We start from the raw sequence: 19,523 nt of genomic DNA, 5'->3' as shown, positions 1-19,523 counted from the left end.
ACAAGTGGCTAAATGAGTGCAAGTAGCTTAGTGTACAAACCTCACATTGTAAGGTGCTTTGCAGAAAAATGTCAATGAATTATTAGTAAGTAAATTCTACCCCCACCCCTGCATGCCTTTGTGGAGAATCTTATGGGTCACCTGGTTCCTCCCAGCAGACTCTTTCCCACCTGGGGCTCAGGGGAGGTCAGATGAAGGTCTACAAGAGAACCTGGATGTGTCATTCCAAGAGACAGACTTTTGGTGAGGTGGATTTGGGTCTTACCTGCAGGCTGTCCAGGATAACCCGAAGGGACTGGACCTGCCGCCGGACCGCCCCAGAGAACCGCTCGTACGTGGCCGCGTCATACTCGCTCATCTGGATCTCCTTCAGCCTGCGAGACCACGGGACAGGGGAGATCTCCACAGGTCAGACAAAACACCTTTTGTATCACAAGTCTGGGCAGCCTTAATGCTGGGGGTGGGAGGTGAGTAAGAGGCCCCATCCAGGTGCAGGTGTCCCGACGCCACATGGGGGTGTGACCCTGCGCTGGTACTGCAGTGGGGTTGTTGGAGGCTGAAGCATGGCTGGAGCTATGCCAGTAAGAGGATCAATCCAGACCTCTTCTCGTCACTCCACCCACCGCACACACACCAAGGCGCGCAGGTGGCCCACCACCCTGGAGACTAGCGCTGCCCACAACCCGCTAATCCCCAGTGCAGGTTGGGTAATCCTCTCCTTCAGGAGCAAGAGCCAGTTGGCAGCTTTAATCCAGGTAAACAGGGAGCAGAAAGGGGCCTCTCACACCTGCCTCTCTGGAGCTTCTCAGGACGATGCATCAGAAACGCTTCAAGTGATACATGTGTCTCCATGCATGTTGTATGTAGCGAAAACAGTAGAGGTGTTACACTGGAGAGATCTGGATGCAGGCGCATGGTTCTTGAGCACAGTCTATTTGTATCATACCGCAGTGTAAATCAGTGTACAGAAGTAACAGTTCATGTTTATGGAACACACGGGGAAATCAGAGGAGAAGTGAGTCTGACAGAGATGAGCTTTGAGATGCTTCTTGAATGTTGAGAGGGATTCAGCAGTTCTGAAGGAAAAAGGGAGACCACTCCATCACAATTGAGTCACAACCAAAAACCTTTGCAGGCAGCCAACATTCACAATAATAGTGAAGAAACTGAGTTCCAACACGCACGCGCACGCACACGCGCACGCATGCGCACGCATGCACGCGCACGCGCGCACACACACACACACACACACACACACACACACACACTGCAAGGCTGCCAATGACTAAACCACTTCGGTGACAGAACGACCAGAGTTTTCTCGCACTGCTGGAGATGTGACAGGCCACTGCTGTTTTCTCCGGAATTCCAGTCCCGTCCAGAACCCGGAAGCAGCTGAACCCAGTGTGGCCCATCAGACAATGGACTGGGCTCCTTTCATCCTCACTCAAAACAAAGACCGTCACTTCTCCAGGACGTCGAAACACCATCAAGCATCTATAGAGCACTTCTGACAGTAACGGCAGCAGATGTACGAGCTGAGAAAACAAGCACCACAGATAAAACCCTCATTCCACTCATCTTTGCTTCCTCTAAGAGATGTGCAGATAGCATCTGTCAAAGAGGGAGGTGGTCACTTCACACACTCCTGCGCAGCTGCCCTCCACCTTCACCCTCACTGTGCTATAAATGTCCATAAGTGTGGCAGCAGATGTTACAGGTGACTGGAGCCAACACCTTAAAATCAGAGGACTTGGGTTCGAATCCCTGATCCAGTTGTAATACCTTTGCTCAAAGTACTTATCCCAAACTGATGCAGTAAAAGTTACCTAGCTGTATCAATAATTAATGTTCATTTACTTCTCTGACTGTTTTATGGAAAGCAACTGATAGTGTTTCCATGACACTAGAGTAACTAACACTAAATACACACACACGCACGCGGTCTGAGGCCGCTTGATCCAAGCGGGGTCGCAGCAAGCCGGAGCCTAACCTGGCAACATAAGGTGTAAGGCTGGAGGGGAGAGGGGACACACCCAGGATGCGACGCCAGTCTGTCACAAGGCACCCCAAGTGGGACTCGAACCCCAGACCCACCGGAGAGCAGGCCCCAGCCAAACCCGCTGTGCCACCACGCCCCCTTAACACTAAATGATAGAGTGAAATTACCCAGATGTATAAGTGAATAAATCTTTGTAAATAGCTTAAGTAACTTACAGTGTTTAGCTATTTACATCTGGATAATTATACCCTATCACTTATACAAGGTACTTTGATCAAGGGTACTACAGTAAAAGGTGGGATTTGATCCTGGCTACTTCTGAGTCCAAGGCAGCAGTGCTAACTATTACGCCACCTACTGGCCCCCAGCAGTACAAGCTGCTTTAGAGAAAAAAATGTCAGAATGAATGAATACATAATATTCACTGGCGCTGCGATCTAACAACCAGACAATCATCTTACATTTATTCATTATGCTGATGCTTTTCATCAAATCAACTTACAATATTAAGCTACTTAAAATTATTTACCCATTTACACAGCTAGGTAATTTTACTGGAGCAATTTAGGACAAGTACCTTGCTCAAGGGTACTACAGCTGGAGGTGGGATTCGAACCTGGGACCTTTGGGCAGCTGTAACAACTACGCTATGCTACCAACTGTCTTAATCTTTAAGTTGTAGTATGCTGGGATGGGCAGAGAAGAAAGTGCTTTCTAAATACACCTCCTGCACTGGATGCTGATGAAATGGAGAACAAGGCGGTGGGGTGTGTGGGAAAACGGTATGTAATGGCTGACGCCCGTGCAGAACCAGGACGCGTGTAGCCCAGATGTTCTTTATCTGTCTGCCCGTGCCATGTGCGCTGTGCCAAACCCTACCGTGCAATAAGACAAATGACAGCTTCTGTCACCAGCTCCCTTCTGACCACTTGGTCCGATGTAACAGAGAGCGAGAGAAGGGATCCTGTTTCTGCTGTTGTTCTTCAGAAAACCCTTTTATATTCAACCTACTGAAATAATGCACATGTATGTACCTCTATTATTATCATTATTTATTGGTGTAGGTGACACTTTTCATTAGTACAGGTTGGTTCCATGAGCTGCTTAAAACAAATTACCACTTTACACAGCCAGGTAACTTTTACTGGAGCTATTTCGACTAAGTACCTAGGGCAATACAGCAAGACATTGGGTTCAAACCCGGGTCCTCCAGCTACAAGCTAACAGCACTACTTCCCGTCCTACTTTAATATATGGGTGTTAATGGGAACCCGGGGGTTGTATGTCAGATCTCAGAGTGACTGTGTGGGTTGTTCCCCCCTTGCGTGGGCCACGGTGGTCCGGGAGCAGGGGGCTTCATAGCGTAGCAAGGACAGGGGTCCCTTTCAGGAGCAGGTGGAACCACGAGGGCAGGAAAAGGGCAGTGATCTGAGTTTGCGCACTGTGCATGGAAAGGCAGATGGAGCGAGTGACTCAAAGAGGGGGGGGAGAGAGAGAGCGAGCCATGGCCTCAGGGAACAGAGACTGCCTTCACGAACCCCCTCAATCGCACCATTCACAGGGGTCCGGGGTGCCGGTCGCATGCCTGGCATTGCTGCGTGCGATGGGACCGCCCGTGGTTTCCCGAGAAAGCCGGCAAGCCGTCCCTGATGCTCTGAACCCCACCCGTGCTGATGGGATCTCGGCTCTGGCTGTCAGCGGCTTCTTTTTACAAACTACTTCTATTTGTGTGAGGAAAAAAATTAAATCTTTTTATGTGCCTGTAGATTGTCTGGAAAAATGTAATGTTTCTGTGGAATAGGACATTCCTGGTGACAGACATAACTGGGAAACTGGCCACCTGAGACGACACACACCCCTCAGTCCTGATCGCTCTCTACACAGCAGCTGGTAGTGTAGTGGTTGGACCCAAAGGTCGCAGGTACTTACCCTAAATTGCTCCAGTAAAAATGATCCAGCTGTATAAATGGGCAAATAATTGTAGGTAGATTAACATTGTAAGTCGCTCTGGGAAAAAGTGTCAGATAAACATAAGAGTGCTGTGCTCCTCTGCCCATTTTTTGTTCCCACTCACAAGCAGGTTTGAAATCTAAATCCTGTTGGTTCTCACTCTGGTCTCTGATGTCGGGTGGCAAACTCCTTCAGTCCCTCAGAACTGCTGAATCCCTTCCAGCATTTGAGAAGGGTCTCAATCTCTTTTGCTCCCTAAGTTCTTACACCTTTGTGTATTAGTCCTTTGTTACCTGTTACTTTTTTATTTACCTTTACTTTTTTTATTTGTATGTCACTTCTGTACACATTTGCTTGAATATGCACGTTAATAAAATGTTGGTACTAAAAATGAAAATTGTGTTCTTGCACCTAAAACTAACCTCTTTTGCAGTGTGGGTTTATTTTACTCTGGGCTGTGTGTCGCTTTGGAGGAAAACTGCCAAAAAAAAAGCATAAAAACAAATGGACGGCAGCTTCTTGTACCTCTGTTTAAAGGCCTTCTCAGCCATCTCCCGTGCTGCTTTCTTGACTTCCTCCGGAACGGCGTCCTTCTCCATCTGGGACACCTGGTAAACGTTGTGCCCCGCATCCAGGCGATATGGACCACCCATCCCCCCGAGACCCGCTGTGTCTCTGCCCCCTATGGGAGAATAAAGGCAGCGCAGGCCTTCATTACAACTCAGAGAACAAATCAAAGTGGAAAGAACTGGCAAATATTGAAAATTTGATTTACAAAGGTAGAGAAAAAGAGCAGTGAATGAAAACCCTCCAGGGCCACAGTCAACACTGGGTTTCACTCTGCCCAGTCTGAATCTCTCTTAACAAGAGATGAACCTCAGTCATTTGGACAAGGAGACCTCTGCTCTGAGACAGATCGGTCAGGGAGGGGGTACAAACCTGTGCCTCCTGCCCACTGGTTTCCTCCTACATGGGGGGCATTCTTGGGGTCCACCTTTCCATGCCTTGGGGAGCTGACGTCCAGGCCGCTGTCCCTCTCTACCGTGATCTGAGGGAGATGTGGAGCAGGTTAAAACACATTGTCCTAACATCTCGTTACAGGGGTGATACAGGGAAGACATCTTTGAGGTCCAAGTTTTGAAAAATGCACTATCTCCAAATTTGTAGCCATTTTTGACTTTAATACAGCAGCGATACAACACCAAGGCCACAGGGCCTTTGAAAAGAGCACCCTGCTGGACCCACACACTCATACCCATCTACATCTGCTGCTTTGAGGGATTCGATGAACCCAGCTGAGGCTGTCTTCACATCAGACCATCAGGAAGTATGGAGACTGTGGGACTGCCTCGATTAGGACCGGAAGCATCTCGTTCCAGTGTGGTATTCCAGGGATCTTGTGTCGTAGATGTGGCCTTGCATCACAAAGTACCAGCCCTTTGCCACTGCCTCTTTAAGAAGGAGCAAAGAGAGATCCTACGTGTCCTTCTGCCCTCTGAAATCGGCAGCTCATTGATCCATTCATCTCCCGTGACCTGCACTCCCTTTGTATCCTCTCAGTCCTCACCCAAAGCAGTGAAACCAAAAGACAGTGCTCATCTTCAGTGGAAACTGAAGCAAACAACCACCGTCAGTTTCACTTGATCTCACAAGTACACATGCATATGGGACAAAGAGGTGGAAGACCTCTTCAGACTTTAGACTTGGAGGACAATTCTTCATTCTGGAAAATGCTACACAAAATGACCATTAAAACCTTACCACCCTGAAAGAACACAGTTCAAGTGGAAATATTAATATCTCCAGCACCAACTGTCCTTCAGATTACTTCTGTAAATATAATATTAATTTACTGCTCCGATGATGTTTTTATATAGCATGCTTAACGGTGCCTTCTCCATTTATAAAGCTTGGTAATTTACCAGAGCAATTCATGGTAAGCACATTAGTTATGGATATTCCAATATCTGACAACAGTGGAGCTTGAACCAGCATCATTCATGACACAAGTCCACATTCTTAACCATCACCCAACCTGGTGTAGCTTTTGAACGGATGGCCCTTGAGACGTAAAACTGTGCTAAACTGTGCGGTCACATCTGCACTGCTATTATAAGGGTCACCGAGAACCTTCATTAGTGTGAACCGGGGTAGCCAGGACTTCCACACCAGTTGGTGCTAAGACACACAGGAACACGGTGTGGACAGTGGAACTGTGCTTTTGGATGGTTCATCAGGTCTGACACATGCACCATTCCACCATCCCATCCTCCCCGCACAGACCCAGCACAAGTAATGGGTGGTTATGATGGTCAACTCTCTGTCAGGATTAAGATCATATGCTAGATCACCATGTGTGTCAGCCTCATACCCTGGGCTCCCAGAAAGAACACACAGACCTCCTCCGAGGGTTTCACTGCCTTCCTGTTGGCTGTGGGGAGGTGTCGCAGTCTGCGTTCTGGCAGCGAGTGCCGCCGATCACTATAATTAGCACAGCTTAGGGAAATGAGGCTAATGAAGTGTTTAAGTCACCTTGGATCAGCTCAACTGCTGGATAACCCAATGGGCACCACTGAAGAGTCCATTCATCCTGTCCTTAAGGCCTGGCTCAGAGATCCAACTGGAACAGCAGGGGTGGCAGGTAATGTAGTGCCTAGAGTCCCAGCCTTACGCATGAAGGACTTAGGTTTGAATCCTGATTCTGCTATAGTGCCCTTGAACAGGGTACTTTCCCTGAATTGATAACAGCAAAAATACCAAACTGTAAAAATGAACAACTGAAGAACTATAACACTAAGTCACTTTGAAGAAGAGCATCAGCTAAATAAGAAACAGTAAAGAATAAACTATAATGCACAATCTAGGTGTGATGCAGCAAAATAAAGAAAATAAAATCATACATGAGGAATCATACAGAAACAGAGCGATAAAGGCACAGGTATGATACAGTACTATACTGGTACAATGGCAGCGGATCACTTTTTTGGCAGCGCATGATGTTGCACTCCTACAGATGTCAATCGCTGATGATGACATCATTGCTGATGAGTTTAAAAGAGGATAAAGGGAGAGGGCTTTAAAATGAGTTCCTTGTAACCCCGTGGTAGACTGTTATATTAACACAAGGAGAAATGGTTTCAAATGAGAGCAGGAGTGACAGTCTGTTGTAAGAAAGTCACCCAGTTTCATCGCTGCTGGTTTTCTGTAATAGATCATTTTTTTTGCAAGAGATCTGAACTATGCAAATATTAAGGAGCTTCATAAAATCATTTAACAGGCTCACTTCTGTTTGAAACCTCCTAGATCAACAGAGCTGCCTATTTAACTGCACCAATCCAAGTTAAGTGCCTGTGCTTAAGGGCACATGTTGTCTCCCGGGGATCTGAACCTGTGCCATATCGGTTGCAGGTCCAGCGCTCTGGTAGCCGGCCTTGCCTGGCGATAAAACGTAACTGCGCCGCCGTGCAAACGCACCGGGCAGCCGGCGCCGTCCCCTCACGCAGAATTCCAGCCCGAGCGCCGCCTTGTGCTGCCGTCGCCGATCCGCCACCCCGCTGGTCTTCAGAAACACGCCTTTGTTCTGCTCCCGGCGCTGCTAGTCTTGTTAAAAAAGCAAGGTCACGCGGAATGCGCCACCCACCAAGTTGTTGGAAAATATTTCATTTAAACCCTCCGCCTGGTCGGCCGCTCGTGTTAACGTTCAAACTCGGTTGAATACCTGCGTCGGGCCTTGGGCAGCTCGGTCGAGGGCGAAAACAGCACATGGGGTGTATCTTGATTTTTGACCCTGTAAACTTGGGAGTTGCGAGACGAGGCTCCTCATTCCTACCTGCAATCCCACCCGCGCATACAAACACAGAAATGCTGATAAAATGAAGGTGGTGCCAACTGTGTTTATATCCTTCCCCCAGGAGCAGCCACCTATGCGAGCACGCAGACACACACTAAAACACACACAGACACACTTACATAAACTGTGTGGCATACAGGGAAACATCCCATGGATTTACAGTCTCCTAAATGTTTCTCCGTTATACTCAGGCCTTAACGGTGTGTTATGACAGAAGGACACCCATGAAGCTGTCTGAACGAAAAGCTCAGCGAACACACCCCTGCTGCAGGTGAAACGTAAAAGGGCTTCCGATTTCCTGCTGGAAAAGAAGGACGTCGATCAAGGCAGCCAAATGAGCTCCCAGCTCTAAACACACCGTTTTAAAGCTTTAACTCGCGCCCCAGGGGTCTTCTGGCTGCACGGGAAAAATTTTGGACATTCTCTGTCCAAACTCAACAGTCGAGCCCATTTTTACCTCCCGTGGTCATCATTAGGCAGTGCGGGGTGACCACAGACCGTGGATGGGAGTGGCCGCTCGTGTAGGCGAATGTGACGGCTCTGCAGAAGATCAGTGTGCCTGTGGCTGCTGGGATGGAACGCTCAGGGTCACACAGCTGAAACTTTTCTCCAAAATGACTTACAATGTTAAGCTACTTACCATGATTTACCCTTTTACAAAGCTGTGTAATTTTACTACAGCAATTTTAGGGCAAGTCCTTTCTTCAAGGGTATGACAACAGAAAAGGGGGGTGTTCCAACCTCGGTTCCTTCAGGTCAAAAGGCAGCAACTTTAACCATTGTACCACCTGCTGTCAGAGTGCAAAGAGACCCTTTTCCAGTAAGAAGGGGATCTGGCTTCGTGTTAAACGTCAGGCCTCAATAGGGAGTAAAACGTTCTAAGATTTCAGGGCGCCAGCAGTGCAAAAGTGTCCGAGACACAAAGATTTATAAGGAGACATGCTACACATGCTGACAGGACCATATAGGGCACGACATTTCATCACCCGGATATTGCGCTGAGGGACAGCACTGTAACAAAATGTTTATTCAGCTGCGACGGCACATTCAATGCAAATCTATAAGTCGGATTTCGATATTTGAAACACACGTTTCTCCGAACAGATGATCCAGACGGAATGTGGTAGCCTGGCAGGTAGCAGCCTGTCACCTTCCTGAGCTCTGAACTAGTAACCAAGGCAAAGGGCGGGTTCCGGTGCTCATCGGCGACGGAATCCTGATGCAGGACAGCGGTGGGCACCATGTGTGTCAGGCCTGTTTCGGGATCTAAGCCTGGCCCATGTTACCAGGTCTCCTGTTGCATACACATGGCGTCATGCAATGCACATGAGACTGCACTGTGGCCTCCTTAACCCTCCCAGCTGCATGCTTGTGCCCTACATGGTCTCCTCTTAATCTCCTCAACTCATCTGCAGACAGGGCAAGGAATGTTCCAGAGGTTTTGGAAAAAGGAGACCCGCTTCTATACTTGTTCCAGCGTTCCACTTCCATCTCTCATGTCCTGCTTTGCCCTATATGATCTTGGTTAAGTGAACTGCCACTTTCCCCCCTCTCCTCCAGCAATTGAAATTCAGAGCAGTTTCCATCCCGTGTCCCTCTCCAGCACTGGGGTCCATTGCAAAATATGACCTCAGACCTTCAAAAAGTCAGTCTGCCCTTCAACTGCTCTTCCACGCAAGATGTGTTAATGCTGCGGGTCTTCGATCGAACACATCGGCGACGAGATCGTACGACAAGGAAGCTGTGCTGAGCACAGTCTCATCAAATTAAAATGTTTCCTTCTTCGCAGTCACTCCTCCTCCTCTCAGAGCAGAAAACACTCCCCAAGAACCAGGATTCTGGACATGAACGTTACTCATTTTTCAACATCACAGCAAAGCCCTTCAAACTGCATCTGGTGCCAGAGCGAGAGTTCCATAGTTCATCATGTTTATCTGAGCTAAACAGTGGTGACCGCCATACACATTGCATCATCGGGTAGCTAACTTTGAAAAAATGCATTTATTATTATTATTATTATTATTACTATTAGTAATGACAATTAATTTAGTCAACACTCTTTACCAATGGGAGGTTTGTATGCAAAGTTATGCACAATTATTTACCCATTCATACAGCTGAGTATCTTTTTCTTGAAGCAACTCAGTGTACGTATCTAATTCTAGGGTACGACAGCAGGAGCTGGGAATCGAACCTGGGTCGAGTGCGACAATTCAAATCGCTATACTCCCTTGCTGCCTCTATGTATTATAAAGTGTAAAAGTATATTTACAACCACCTTCATTCTCCACTTCTACTGTGTCCCAGCAGCTGTCAGTGACTTTCATATTTTCATGGTCCTGGAATAAGGACAAAAAGCACACTTTCATTTGGTTTTAATTCATACAAAAATCCTTCTAAAAGAGGCTTGAAATGTCCTTGCATTTTGAGCAGAATTCATTTTGGACAGGGACAAAACTTCAGATTCCAAAACAATGACGCTCCTGTGCAAAAAAAGGACACGGGTTCCAACGGACTGGTGTTAATTAAAGAGGAGAGTGGCCAGTTTGCGATGACAGCGGCGAGAGATGGATGACAGCGCTGTATGACAGCTCCGAATGACATCATATTGGACTCGTTCATGAGGTCGTCGGCAGCAGCGCCAAAGCCCCCACTTACACAATGGGCCCACGGTGTCCATCCATCCGACCGACGAGCACCCTTCATGTGCTCAACGCGACCAATCACCACCTGCTCAGCTTGTCCAATCAGTGCTCAAACAATCAGCTTTCACTTCCACAGTGTTGGATCTTCACATCCACCCGGTACCAGGGAACTAACACCGGCTACAAATGCGTACCAAGTTTGGTCATCCGGGAAGGTGAAAAGGTGAAGGTCCTCGCATCCCACCGGATTGTTCCGTGTTCCCTCACAACTCCCAGACACCCCCAGCCCTCAGACGCTCAAAGCCGACCACATCAGTCGCTGATTCTATTAAATAAAATCCTCCCACTCCCGCTGTGAGGCCCCTCGATGTGGAAAAGTTCGTCTAGCTCATAAATTTGTGGGAAGTGCAGATCTGTTGCTGTGCTTCAGTCGTCATTGTTTCCGTCTGGGTCTGTTAGCGGGGCGTCAAACGGAGCAGCGTCCCGTCTCTGCTACAGGAACGGAGCTGCGGACCAAGGTGCTGCCAGACCGCTGAGTGCCCCTCCTCCTGCTGGACGCAGGAGTGGGAACGTGCCCATAGATTTCGTTAATTATTTACCAGCCAGTAAGGAAAACGGGAAGGAAACCGACCGCTTGCAAAGACAAGACCGTTCCGTCACTGCGCATACCACTGCATCATAAATCGCCATGGGAACATGTCAAACCATTAACGCAGTACACGGCTGAGGAAGAGAAAAGCTAAAATAGCCATGAAGAATCACACTAACAAGGAAGCTGTAGGCGTACATTCTTCCTGCTGCTTCGCCCCGATTCGCCCCTTTGCCCCAGCTGTATAAATGTGGAGCACCGGGGTCCACAAAGGAATGTGTTTACCGTCTCGTGGGGAAGGAAGATTTAATCTGTAGAATCAACCCATTTGCCCCGCCCCCACCCCCTGCAGCCCCCCGACCTGTTCAACTCCAGCTGATAATCCCCTAATCAGCTAGCACGTAACTGTAACATAGGTTGGGTTTAATAAAGATACAAGGCACTTAAAGATCTTTAAGGAACTAATAGAGAAAAGCAGCTATGACATGAACACAATGTGAAAATTGTTACTCAGTCTGTTCCTTGTGTTTTGAAGACAAACCCAGGATGTCCTGTGCCTTTACCCTGGTGTGAAGTGGTCTTTTCCTAACATCCTGCTCTTGAAGGCTGAACTCTCCAGCCTCATCCATCCATCCATCCATCCATCCATCAACCCACCCACCGATCAGGATTCCAATAAGAGAACGATATGATAAGAATTACACAAATGCTCCATTTACACCGGAGCACCCTGGAAAGTATTTGTATGGGACAACCGGGATAGGAGAGGGAAAGCAAAACCCCCTCCAGCTGTCCTGTGTGTGTGTGGGAACTGCTGCAGAGGAGCTGGAAAGACGTAGTGCCTCATTTCCCCATCAACCTTGTTAACTGAATCCTTGATGAAAACAGGGAATTGGACTCAAACTTTTATCTGATACTGCAGATATAGTATAAGGGTGGTTACAGAAAAGGCCTTTGGAATGAGGTGCTATTACCTTACAAGTGTGTGTGCCCTTGTGTTACTACAGCATAGGCAGCAGGGAGCACAAAAACTGAACCTGTGACTGAAATATTTCATTTGAGTCTAAGAAGCACTTGCCGTTTTATCTTCTAAAAAAGGGTCAGTAAATATACTATGCAGAAAACTGATAAAAGTTCTTTGAGTTACTATGAACAAAAGCATCTGCTAAGCAACAAAATTAATAAACGGGAATAATTTTTGAAAGGAAACAGAAAATAGGGTGTGTACTTTGACCAAAAGAGCAGAATCAATGCTGGCTTTTGGTACAGTCATATTTACCCGTATTATCTAATATCACTGAATGCAAATAATAGTCTAAAAATGAAATAGTGCTTTTAAACAAAGAGTGTCACCATGTGGGAAAAACAAGGTACTGCAGATGTCAAACCCCAGCGTTTCCTTGCAATGCAATTAACATTTGCATTGACATTTATTCTTTTACCTCATGCTTTTCTCAAAAGTGACTTATAGTGTTAAGGTACATACAATTATTTACCCATTTATACAGCTGGGTAATTTTACAGCAGCAATTTAGAGTAAGCACCTTGTTCAAGGGTACTGCTGCTCGAGGTGATATTCCAACAGGCAACCTTCGTGAACAGATTACACTGGACTTCCACGTGACCCCCGTCACTCTTACCTGCACTGGTCTGCCATCCTCTGCACCAATCATGCTCTTCCACTCCAGCAGAGAGCGCTGCAGGTTGTCTAGCCCGGTCTCCCAGATGCGTACACAGCCACCCATGTCTACTGTGACAATGCCCCCGCTGCCCATGGGTGCCAGAACCACATACGTGTTGGACACCTTTGACATCCATGCTGTGTATGGGGACAGTGACTGGGACCTGGAAAACCATGACGGAGTCAGAACACGGTTTGTGCAACGGACCTAATTATGGGTCACGGTTTCCATAAAAGGACACATATTGGCAGAGGGCAGCAATCCCTCCAGAACGCAAAGTGGAACACAGGGCATATGAAGTGTCCTCATATTTCACTGTAAACTGAAACACAATGTAGTCATGCAGCAGCTTATTTTATGCACAGAGGAATGCAGCAAAATAGAGCAGAACTGCACATAACGCTGGTGACGCTTTACCTTGGAACAGGAATGTATTTCACCTTCTTGGCATTAAGATCAGTTACTTCCAAATAGGCTGCCGTCATCGGCGGAGTGACATCTGTGGGAGAACATCCAGACTGTGAAGGTTTCAGCTGAAATTCAGAGTTTCCGCTATATTGTACTGCATTCTCAAAAAATGGGCAAACTGGTCAACCCTGAGATGACATCACATAGTATGCTGGCTCCTCAGCTTTGAGCACTGGGACTGGAAGTGAGTAACTGCGTTTCTATGTAAGTATGAGGGTAAATCAGAAAATTATCTTTTAGCTGATGCTTTTCTCCAAAGTGACTCACAATGTTAAGATACCTACAACTATTTACCCATCTATACAGCTGGGTAATTTGCTGGAGCAATTTTAGGATAAGTACCTTGCTCAAGGGTACAAGATCAGTCAGTGAGATTCAAAGATACAACCATTGCGAACAGATTACATTGGACCTACAGGTGAGCCCCCTTTGCTCTTACTTGCACTGGTCTATCATCCTCTAAATGATATACGTAGGTTATTACAAATACATATAATTGCAGATACTTTTTAACTGACCCTCTTACAAAGTTGCTTTGACCACAGTCAGTTAAACCGTACTGCTCAGGAGCTGCGACATATCACAGCTTCCCGCTGCACCACTGTACATCTGCTGGCTGCAGACATAGATAGATGTCATGATTGTTCAACAACAGACAAATTTTACAAAAAAAACATAAGATGATTCAATAAAAAATTAAAAAAAAATAACTTGAGAATGTTTGTGTGTGTGTGTGTGTGTGTGTGTGTGTGTGTGTGTGTGTGTGTGTGTGTGTGTGTACATTCAAAAATTTGTACCGAGACCATAAGGCAAGGGACAAGCATATTGGTAAATTATTTTTTTTGACTAGATCAGTTTAACTCTTCCTCTGGGTTGATGGTTTACAGACTGCCAGAGGAGGAGGTTCAACTCACCTTTTGGGTAGATGTCAGCCAGGGGAACGTCCAAAGTGGGTATGGCACGGACTACCTGGTTGGCTCCGAGGAGGGTCACGCAGTTGGACCGTTTGGCAGGCCCAGCATGGCGAGCTCCGCCAAAGAAGACATCCGTACCCTTCACTGCACCGAGAGACGTCTTTCTCCTGAAGCTGTAAACCTCGTTGGGTGACTGAAAGAGCAGCAAGGGATGACGAGATTAGACAAGAACTGCTTCTGACCAGGCTGGTTAACAGTATGTAACCTGTTCAGAGAAGTTTAATGAGGTGCAGTGCAGACACAGGAACCTGCTCCGCCTGGACTCACAGGAAGTGTCCACCATAGGCTCGAAACCCTACTGTATGACAAAAGAAATATCACCTTGATCATATTACCCACAGAGCAGCAGGTCTGAAGCTCAGTGCTCTCAGGTTCACCTAATATGGAACTGAATTTGCTCCCAAGTTGGAATTACTGTCCTTATCACTGTACTTGTCAGATTGGCAAATGTACAGCACTGAAGCAGTGTGAAATCAGTCAGTACCACTGAGTTCCAATAAAACACCAACACAGTAGGTGAATTTAGGTTGAGGGAACAATTATATCCCCAAAAATAGATGTTCTCTGGTGTAGTTTAGCTGCAGTTTAAATGGTTTGTCTGCAAACTGCCAAGAGCAGCACTAACCAGGAGGTCAGGGAAGCCCACGATCAGGGTGGCGAAGGAGCTGGCGTCGGCCAGGACACGATTTGGGGAGACTATCTTCTGTCCCAGAGCAGTGCTCAGGTTCTCTGACGAGAGCTGGTCACTGGATATGTCATGTGGAGCACTCACTTCCATCCCTAGAGACAGACGAATTAGCCTCATCTGAATGGCCATTTAAAACAGAGATATATCAATAGGACCCATAATGGGACATCTCTCAGTACGAGAAGGGTAAGTGGTCCAAGATAATAGTACTTCTTTACCACATCAGGTCATATAACTGTAATCATTCAGTTGCTGTATTTTATTTGCTTTGGATCACGACAGGTTCTTTGCAAGTTCAGGGTTAAATCAGACACGATGCCTTCAACTCCGGTGCTGCCACACACTGCCATATATCGGTAGGGATACACCTGTCATGACACACGCTAACGCCTTCCGCTGACCTTCATTTCAATCTTCATAAGCCTTGTAAAGTGCGGCTGTTACAGCTGTTAGAGAAAGACACTTTTTAAGAGGGACCGCATTCAACGCTCATCTTTTCAAGCGCATCCAAACTCTGGGTCTTCAACAGTTCATAAACATCATACTATGTGATGATAAACAACATAGAAGTGATTAAAAAAAAAATCTCCTTCTCCAGCCACCGAAGGCAATCTGTGATTAATTTGCTTCAGATGAGCTGCAGAAAATCAAGATGCCTGCTGCAAATTGTCATCTGTTCCAGGGTTAGAGGTACTTGAGCAGGGGATGAGCAGAGGGGGTAAAATCACTGAGAATAACGGGACACTCCCTTCTCATCACCCATTCCAAGAGGTTTTTCTTAATCTTCCTGACACCCAGCGCACATTCATCCATTCTTTATCAATAGCTGCTTCTCTAACGCAGGGTCAAAGTGGTGCAGAGCCTATCCGGAGCATAGGGACAAAGCAAAGTACATCCTTGGCGGGACACCAGTCCATCACAGTGCAATTGCACACACTTATTCACTCTCACATACACACACAAAGGGCAATTCGAATTCATCTGAAACATGTGCCTTTGAACTGTGGGAGGAAACCAGGGCACCCAGAGAAAACCCAAAAGAGGCCAAATATTAAAAACCTAAGAACTCTATCTGTAGTCACCTACAGTTTTCGGGACGATAAATAGAACTGCTATTACGAGCTTGAGGTGTGAAGTTTGTAGGAGTTCAAGTAACTGCTTCCAAAAAACACCGTATTACCGGAGGTCATCCCAAAGCCGGTGCTCACAGGATCTTCGCTGATAGTGTGCAGCTGACAAACCCCAGAATCCTCTGCTCCCATATGCATGGGCTTCGTCAACAGGAACTTCCTGTGTATAAAAAAAAACAAAGGAAAACAATCTGTCACTGCGGCTGCCTTGGCTGACAATTCTCATCACGGACGAGCGGGATCCGTCCTACCTCACCTCACTTCACTTTTAACTCTGTCTGCAAACTACAGCACTGTCCTGCAACCGCACCCCAAAGGACATCATGATGGATACTGATGGTGATACATAAATGATGGATTTGTTCCTGCTTGTACTAAATCTCACGAGGACCACTCAGTCAAGACGATGCCGGAAGCCACTTTCAGCAGCGAGATAATGACTCGGTGACAGCAGCTACCAGAGCTTGTCTTTAGTTGTCTCACAGACGTCGCTTTTTCTGTCAAATCGAGGGAGAAACACTCCTCTCTCAGTGACAAGGCCAGAGGCCACGTACCCAGCCTAGAGCCCAACTGGAAACAGAAGAATAAATATGCTCACGTGCCACAAACATAACCCATGCAGAAGTCTGTCCCCTTAGGCTTGGACCTTAAGTTTAGTGGCTGAACAATGTTCTATCAGACCCTTGTGGGGTGGAGAAGTGACCCAACCTCTCTGTCTTGCTCTCAATGAGCAGCCATCGATCCTCCGCCACCAGGAAGACCTGCTTCAGGTTGATGGGCAGGGAGATAGTGTGGACCTTCCCTTCCAGGACGTCCAACACGTCCAGCTGATTCCTGGCCAATGAGAGCAGATCAGCGTTCCACATTTTGCAGGTGCCTGCCAAGGTGTGGCAAGATGGAGAAAGATGCCAGTGACCCTTACCCATCCTCCTTGTAGAAGAGGAGCCAGTTCTTGTGGGCAAATTCCCGGCACATTTTAAATGACTGCAAAAGGAGGGAAAAAGGTACTTTGAATTAACCTGAAGTTTATACAACAATTTTATTCTGTGGCATTCAAGGTAAATGAAATGAAAATGCGCAACACAGTCAGAGTCGCAATCAGTTGCAGCTTACCATCATGTGCCAGCAATTAGGGAAGCAGTTCATGGTTTCAGGGACCTATTTCAGATCACGTTTGAGCATAAACGACACTCTAAATGCTGACAGCAGGAGGGGACGTGTAGTAAACTGCAAAAACCACGCTATCGGCCCTAACGTTATATACAGCGCTGTCTAAAGGAGCTTTTCACAGCTGTACTCCTCACCTGATTCTGCTTGCTCGTCCACCAGCCTGAGGAAGCCCTGGGCGGATCATCGTTCTCCTGTGACAGCAGGAGGCGCCGCACCGCCCCAGTCTCCAGGTCCAGATACAGAACTGTGTTACTCTGAGAGACAGAAGAGAGCAATCCGCACCCTGGGTAACATTCAAGTTCATTTTGTAAAGCAGACCAAGGCTTTCCATCACCCGTCCAGTAGAGGGCAACTTGCTTCAGTGTCCCATCCTACTGGAAGGAAGGGTGGGGGTTTTTAGGTGAAAGTATCACTGAGCCTGAAGTTTTTGGAATACATATTTGGCAGTGACACGAGACCCTCTCACTCCGAGCAGCAGGGAGCTCCCCACCCCCGCAAGGCTGCCCGCAACGCGGGTCTGACATAAATAAGGACTATCCTGGAAAGGGGCCTGTCTAAATAAAAAAACAGAGCTCGAGCTCACTGTTATTCCTACCCCACAACTGCCCCTGGTAATCTTCAACTGCATCTCACTAATCCTGGGGGTCTGGTCGCTGGCCACTGTGTCAAAGGGCCGACCGTGCACCAACCCATCCGTCATCCGTGTCCCAAGTGTTTAATCATTTAGGAAAGCGGCCGGACAGACAGGCTAGGCCTCGCATCCTTATATGATCTAAACGCTCTTCTTATGGCTGTGGTGACACAAAATGAGATATTAATAGAAAGTCTGCAACACTGTTGAATAGATGAGTTGGTTCTGGCGATCTGTCAGGGACTCCGGCACAGTCAGCCTGTTCAATTTTGGGCTTTGTTTTTGTTTAACTGGGAGAACCGTGACCCCTGGATGAACATCTCATCACGTCTGGAATTCCGCGCTTTGGAGAGAAGTAATAAGTCATACTCCTCCCCCCCCCACACGTATTTTTTCCAAAGCAGTATTTTTAGAACGTTCCTTCTTATATAATATGCAACAGCTGTTTTTTCCTAAACATATTTTGTGTGGCTTAATTTGTTCCCTGTGTGCTCATCTGCTTTAGAGCCTTATCTGGCAAGCGAGGTGCTGTGAAAAAAATTGGAGTGGAGAAAAGGCTCTTGGTGTCGACTGCTGAAGTGTGTATTCGGAGGACTGGGGAGCTGTCAGTAGGATGAAACTAAGGCCCCTAAAGTGGGAGGCCGGCACTACGGTACACACTGAACCACGGCTTCCATCTCTAGGCTTTGCAGAGCAACGCTATTCCCTCTATGCCCACATGAGGCACTGTTTGAAGAACCGTCAGGACCACTTGTGGGGCACCGACGGCTGCTCAGTCTACTTGGGAGAGCTCTGCCAACGTGTCTCACCTGCTTCGGCTGAATTGAAACTGAGATCTGGCTATCATGAAGAGTCAGTGAAAAACTGAGTTGTGCCCTGCGGTCAGATTTATTTCAGGTATCGTGAACACACACCCTGAGAGATCAAATCATGCTTTCTTCCTCTTGCTCTTCATCAGTCCTTATACAGACAGAAATGTAACACTCCAATTAACACTCGAAACATTTGATTCGAGTCTGTTGTCCGCAGCAAAAAGTGAAACCATCATTATAAATTCAAGTTTTTTGCAACTTGGTATATATAATTTTAAACTCGGGATTGGCAAGTATATGTGATTATTCCTACCTCCCAACCTGTGTCTGAGACAGGCACTGGACCCCTGCGGGCCTGCACTGGACAAGCGTTTACTGATAATGAATAAATGACTAAATGACGGTACAGAAACCTAAGACCAGGGTTACGGTTGAAAATGGTGAGGAGATTCATACCTGCTCCTCATGCAGGACCACATGGCCATCCAGGGGGTTGCCGAGTGCTGCCAGGGTAACTAAGGGTTGCCCAATACCGCTGATGGATCGAGGGAAGACATCATACAGGTCTATGCAATGGGCAGTGGCAGAACGCCCCTTTATGGCAAACAGGGACACTGGGTTGCACGTGGCCACGTATATGGCATCTGAAGGACAAGGAGGAATTCTTATGTTGATCTGCTATGGTATCGGGCAAAACTGAAAAACCTCCTGTTGACTTTCCCCCAGAAATAACACCAAAGCACCATGCAGTAATGTGTCCGACTGACGCATCTTTAGAGGTTCCTACCGTTGGCTGTGGTGACATCACAGATGATGTTCACCTCGCTGATGGGAATCTGCCAATGGGTCTGCTGCTCGGTGAAACTCAGGGCTCGAGCTTCATGTCTTTCCAAGGGATAGCCCTGCACCCGCAAGTACACAGGACCCTGAGA

The 19,523-nt window shown here is 47.2% G+C and overlaps 1 protein-coding gene across 2 annotated transcripts in view; it reads right to left on the bottom strand.

The window, feature by feature from the left end:
• vwa8 (von Willebrand factor A domain containing 8) overlaps nt 1-19,523 on the bottom strand; it is a 61,009-nt gene that overhangs the window by 12,009 nt on the left and 29,477 nt on the right. For both annotated transcript variants that reach the window (XM_018745499.2, XM_018745507.2), the window contains 13 exons: nt 19,379-19,517; nt 19,048-19,235; nt 17,283-17,402; nt 16,901-16,962; nt 16,687-16,812; nt 16,029-16,138; nt 14,786-14,940; nt 14,101-14,293; nt 13,136-13,217; nt 12,677-12,881; nt 4,892-5,000; nt 4,478-4,634; nt 266-374 (listed from right to left, as the gene is read on the bottom strand). In XM_018745499.2, the coding sequence (XP_018601015.2) occupies nt 266-374; nt 4,478-4,634; nt 4,892-5,000; nt 12,677-12,881; nt 13,136-13,217; nt 14,101-14,293; nt 14,786-14,940; nt 16,029-16,138; nt 16,687-16,812; nt 16,901-16,962; nt 17,283-17,402; nt 19,048-19,235; nt 19,379-19,517 (1,755 nt within the window). The remainder of the gene's footprint in view (nt 1-265; nt 375-4,477; nt 4,635-4,891; nt 5,001-12,676; nt 12,882-13,135; nt 13,218-14,100; nt 14,294-14,785; nt 14,941-16,028; nt 16,139-16,686; nt 16,813-16,900; nt 16,963-17,282; nt 17,403-19,047; nt 19,236-19,378; nt 19,518-19,523) is intronic.

The sequence above is a fragment of the Scleropages formosus genome, chromosome 12 (genome assembly GCF_900964775.1).
Source record: "Scleropages formosus chromosome 12, fSclFor1.1, whole genome shotgun sequence".
Lineage (NCBI taxonomy): Eukaryota > Metazoa > Chordata > Actinopteri > Osteoglossiformes > Osteoglossidae > Scleropages > Scleropages formosus.
The sequence above is the reverse complement of the archived record's forward strand: the minus strand, read 5'-3'. Positions and strand labels throughout refer to the sequence as shown.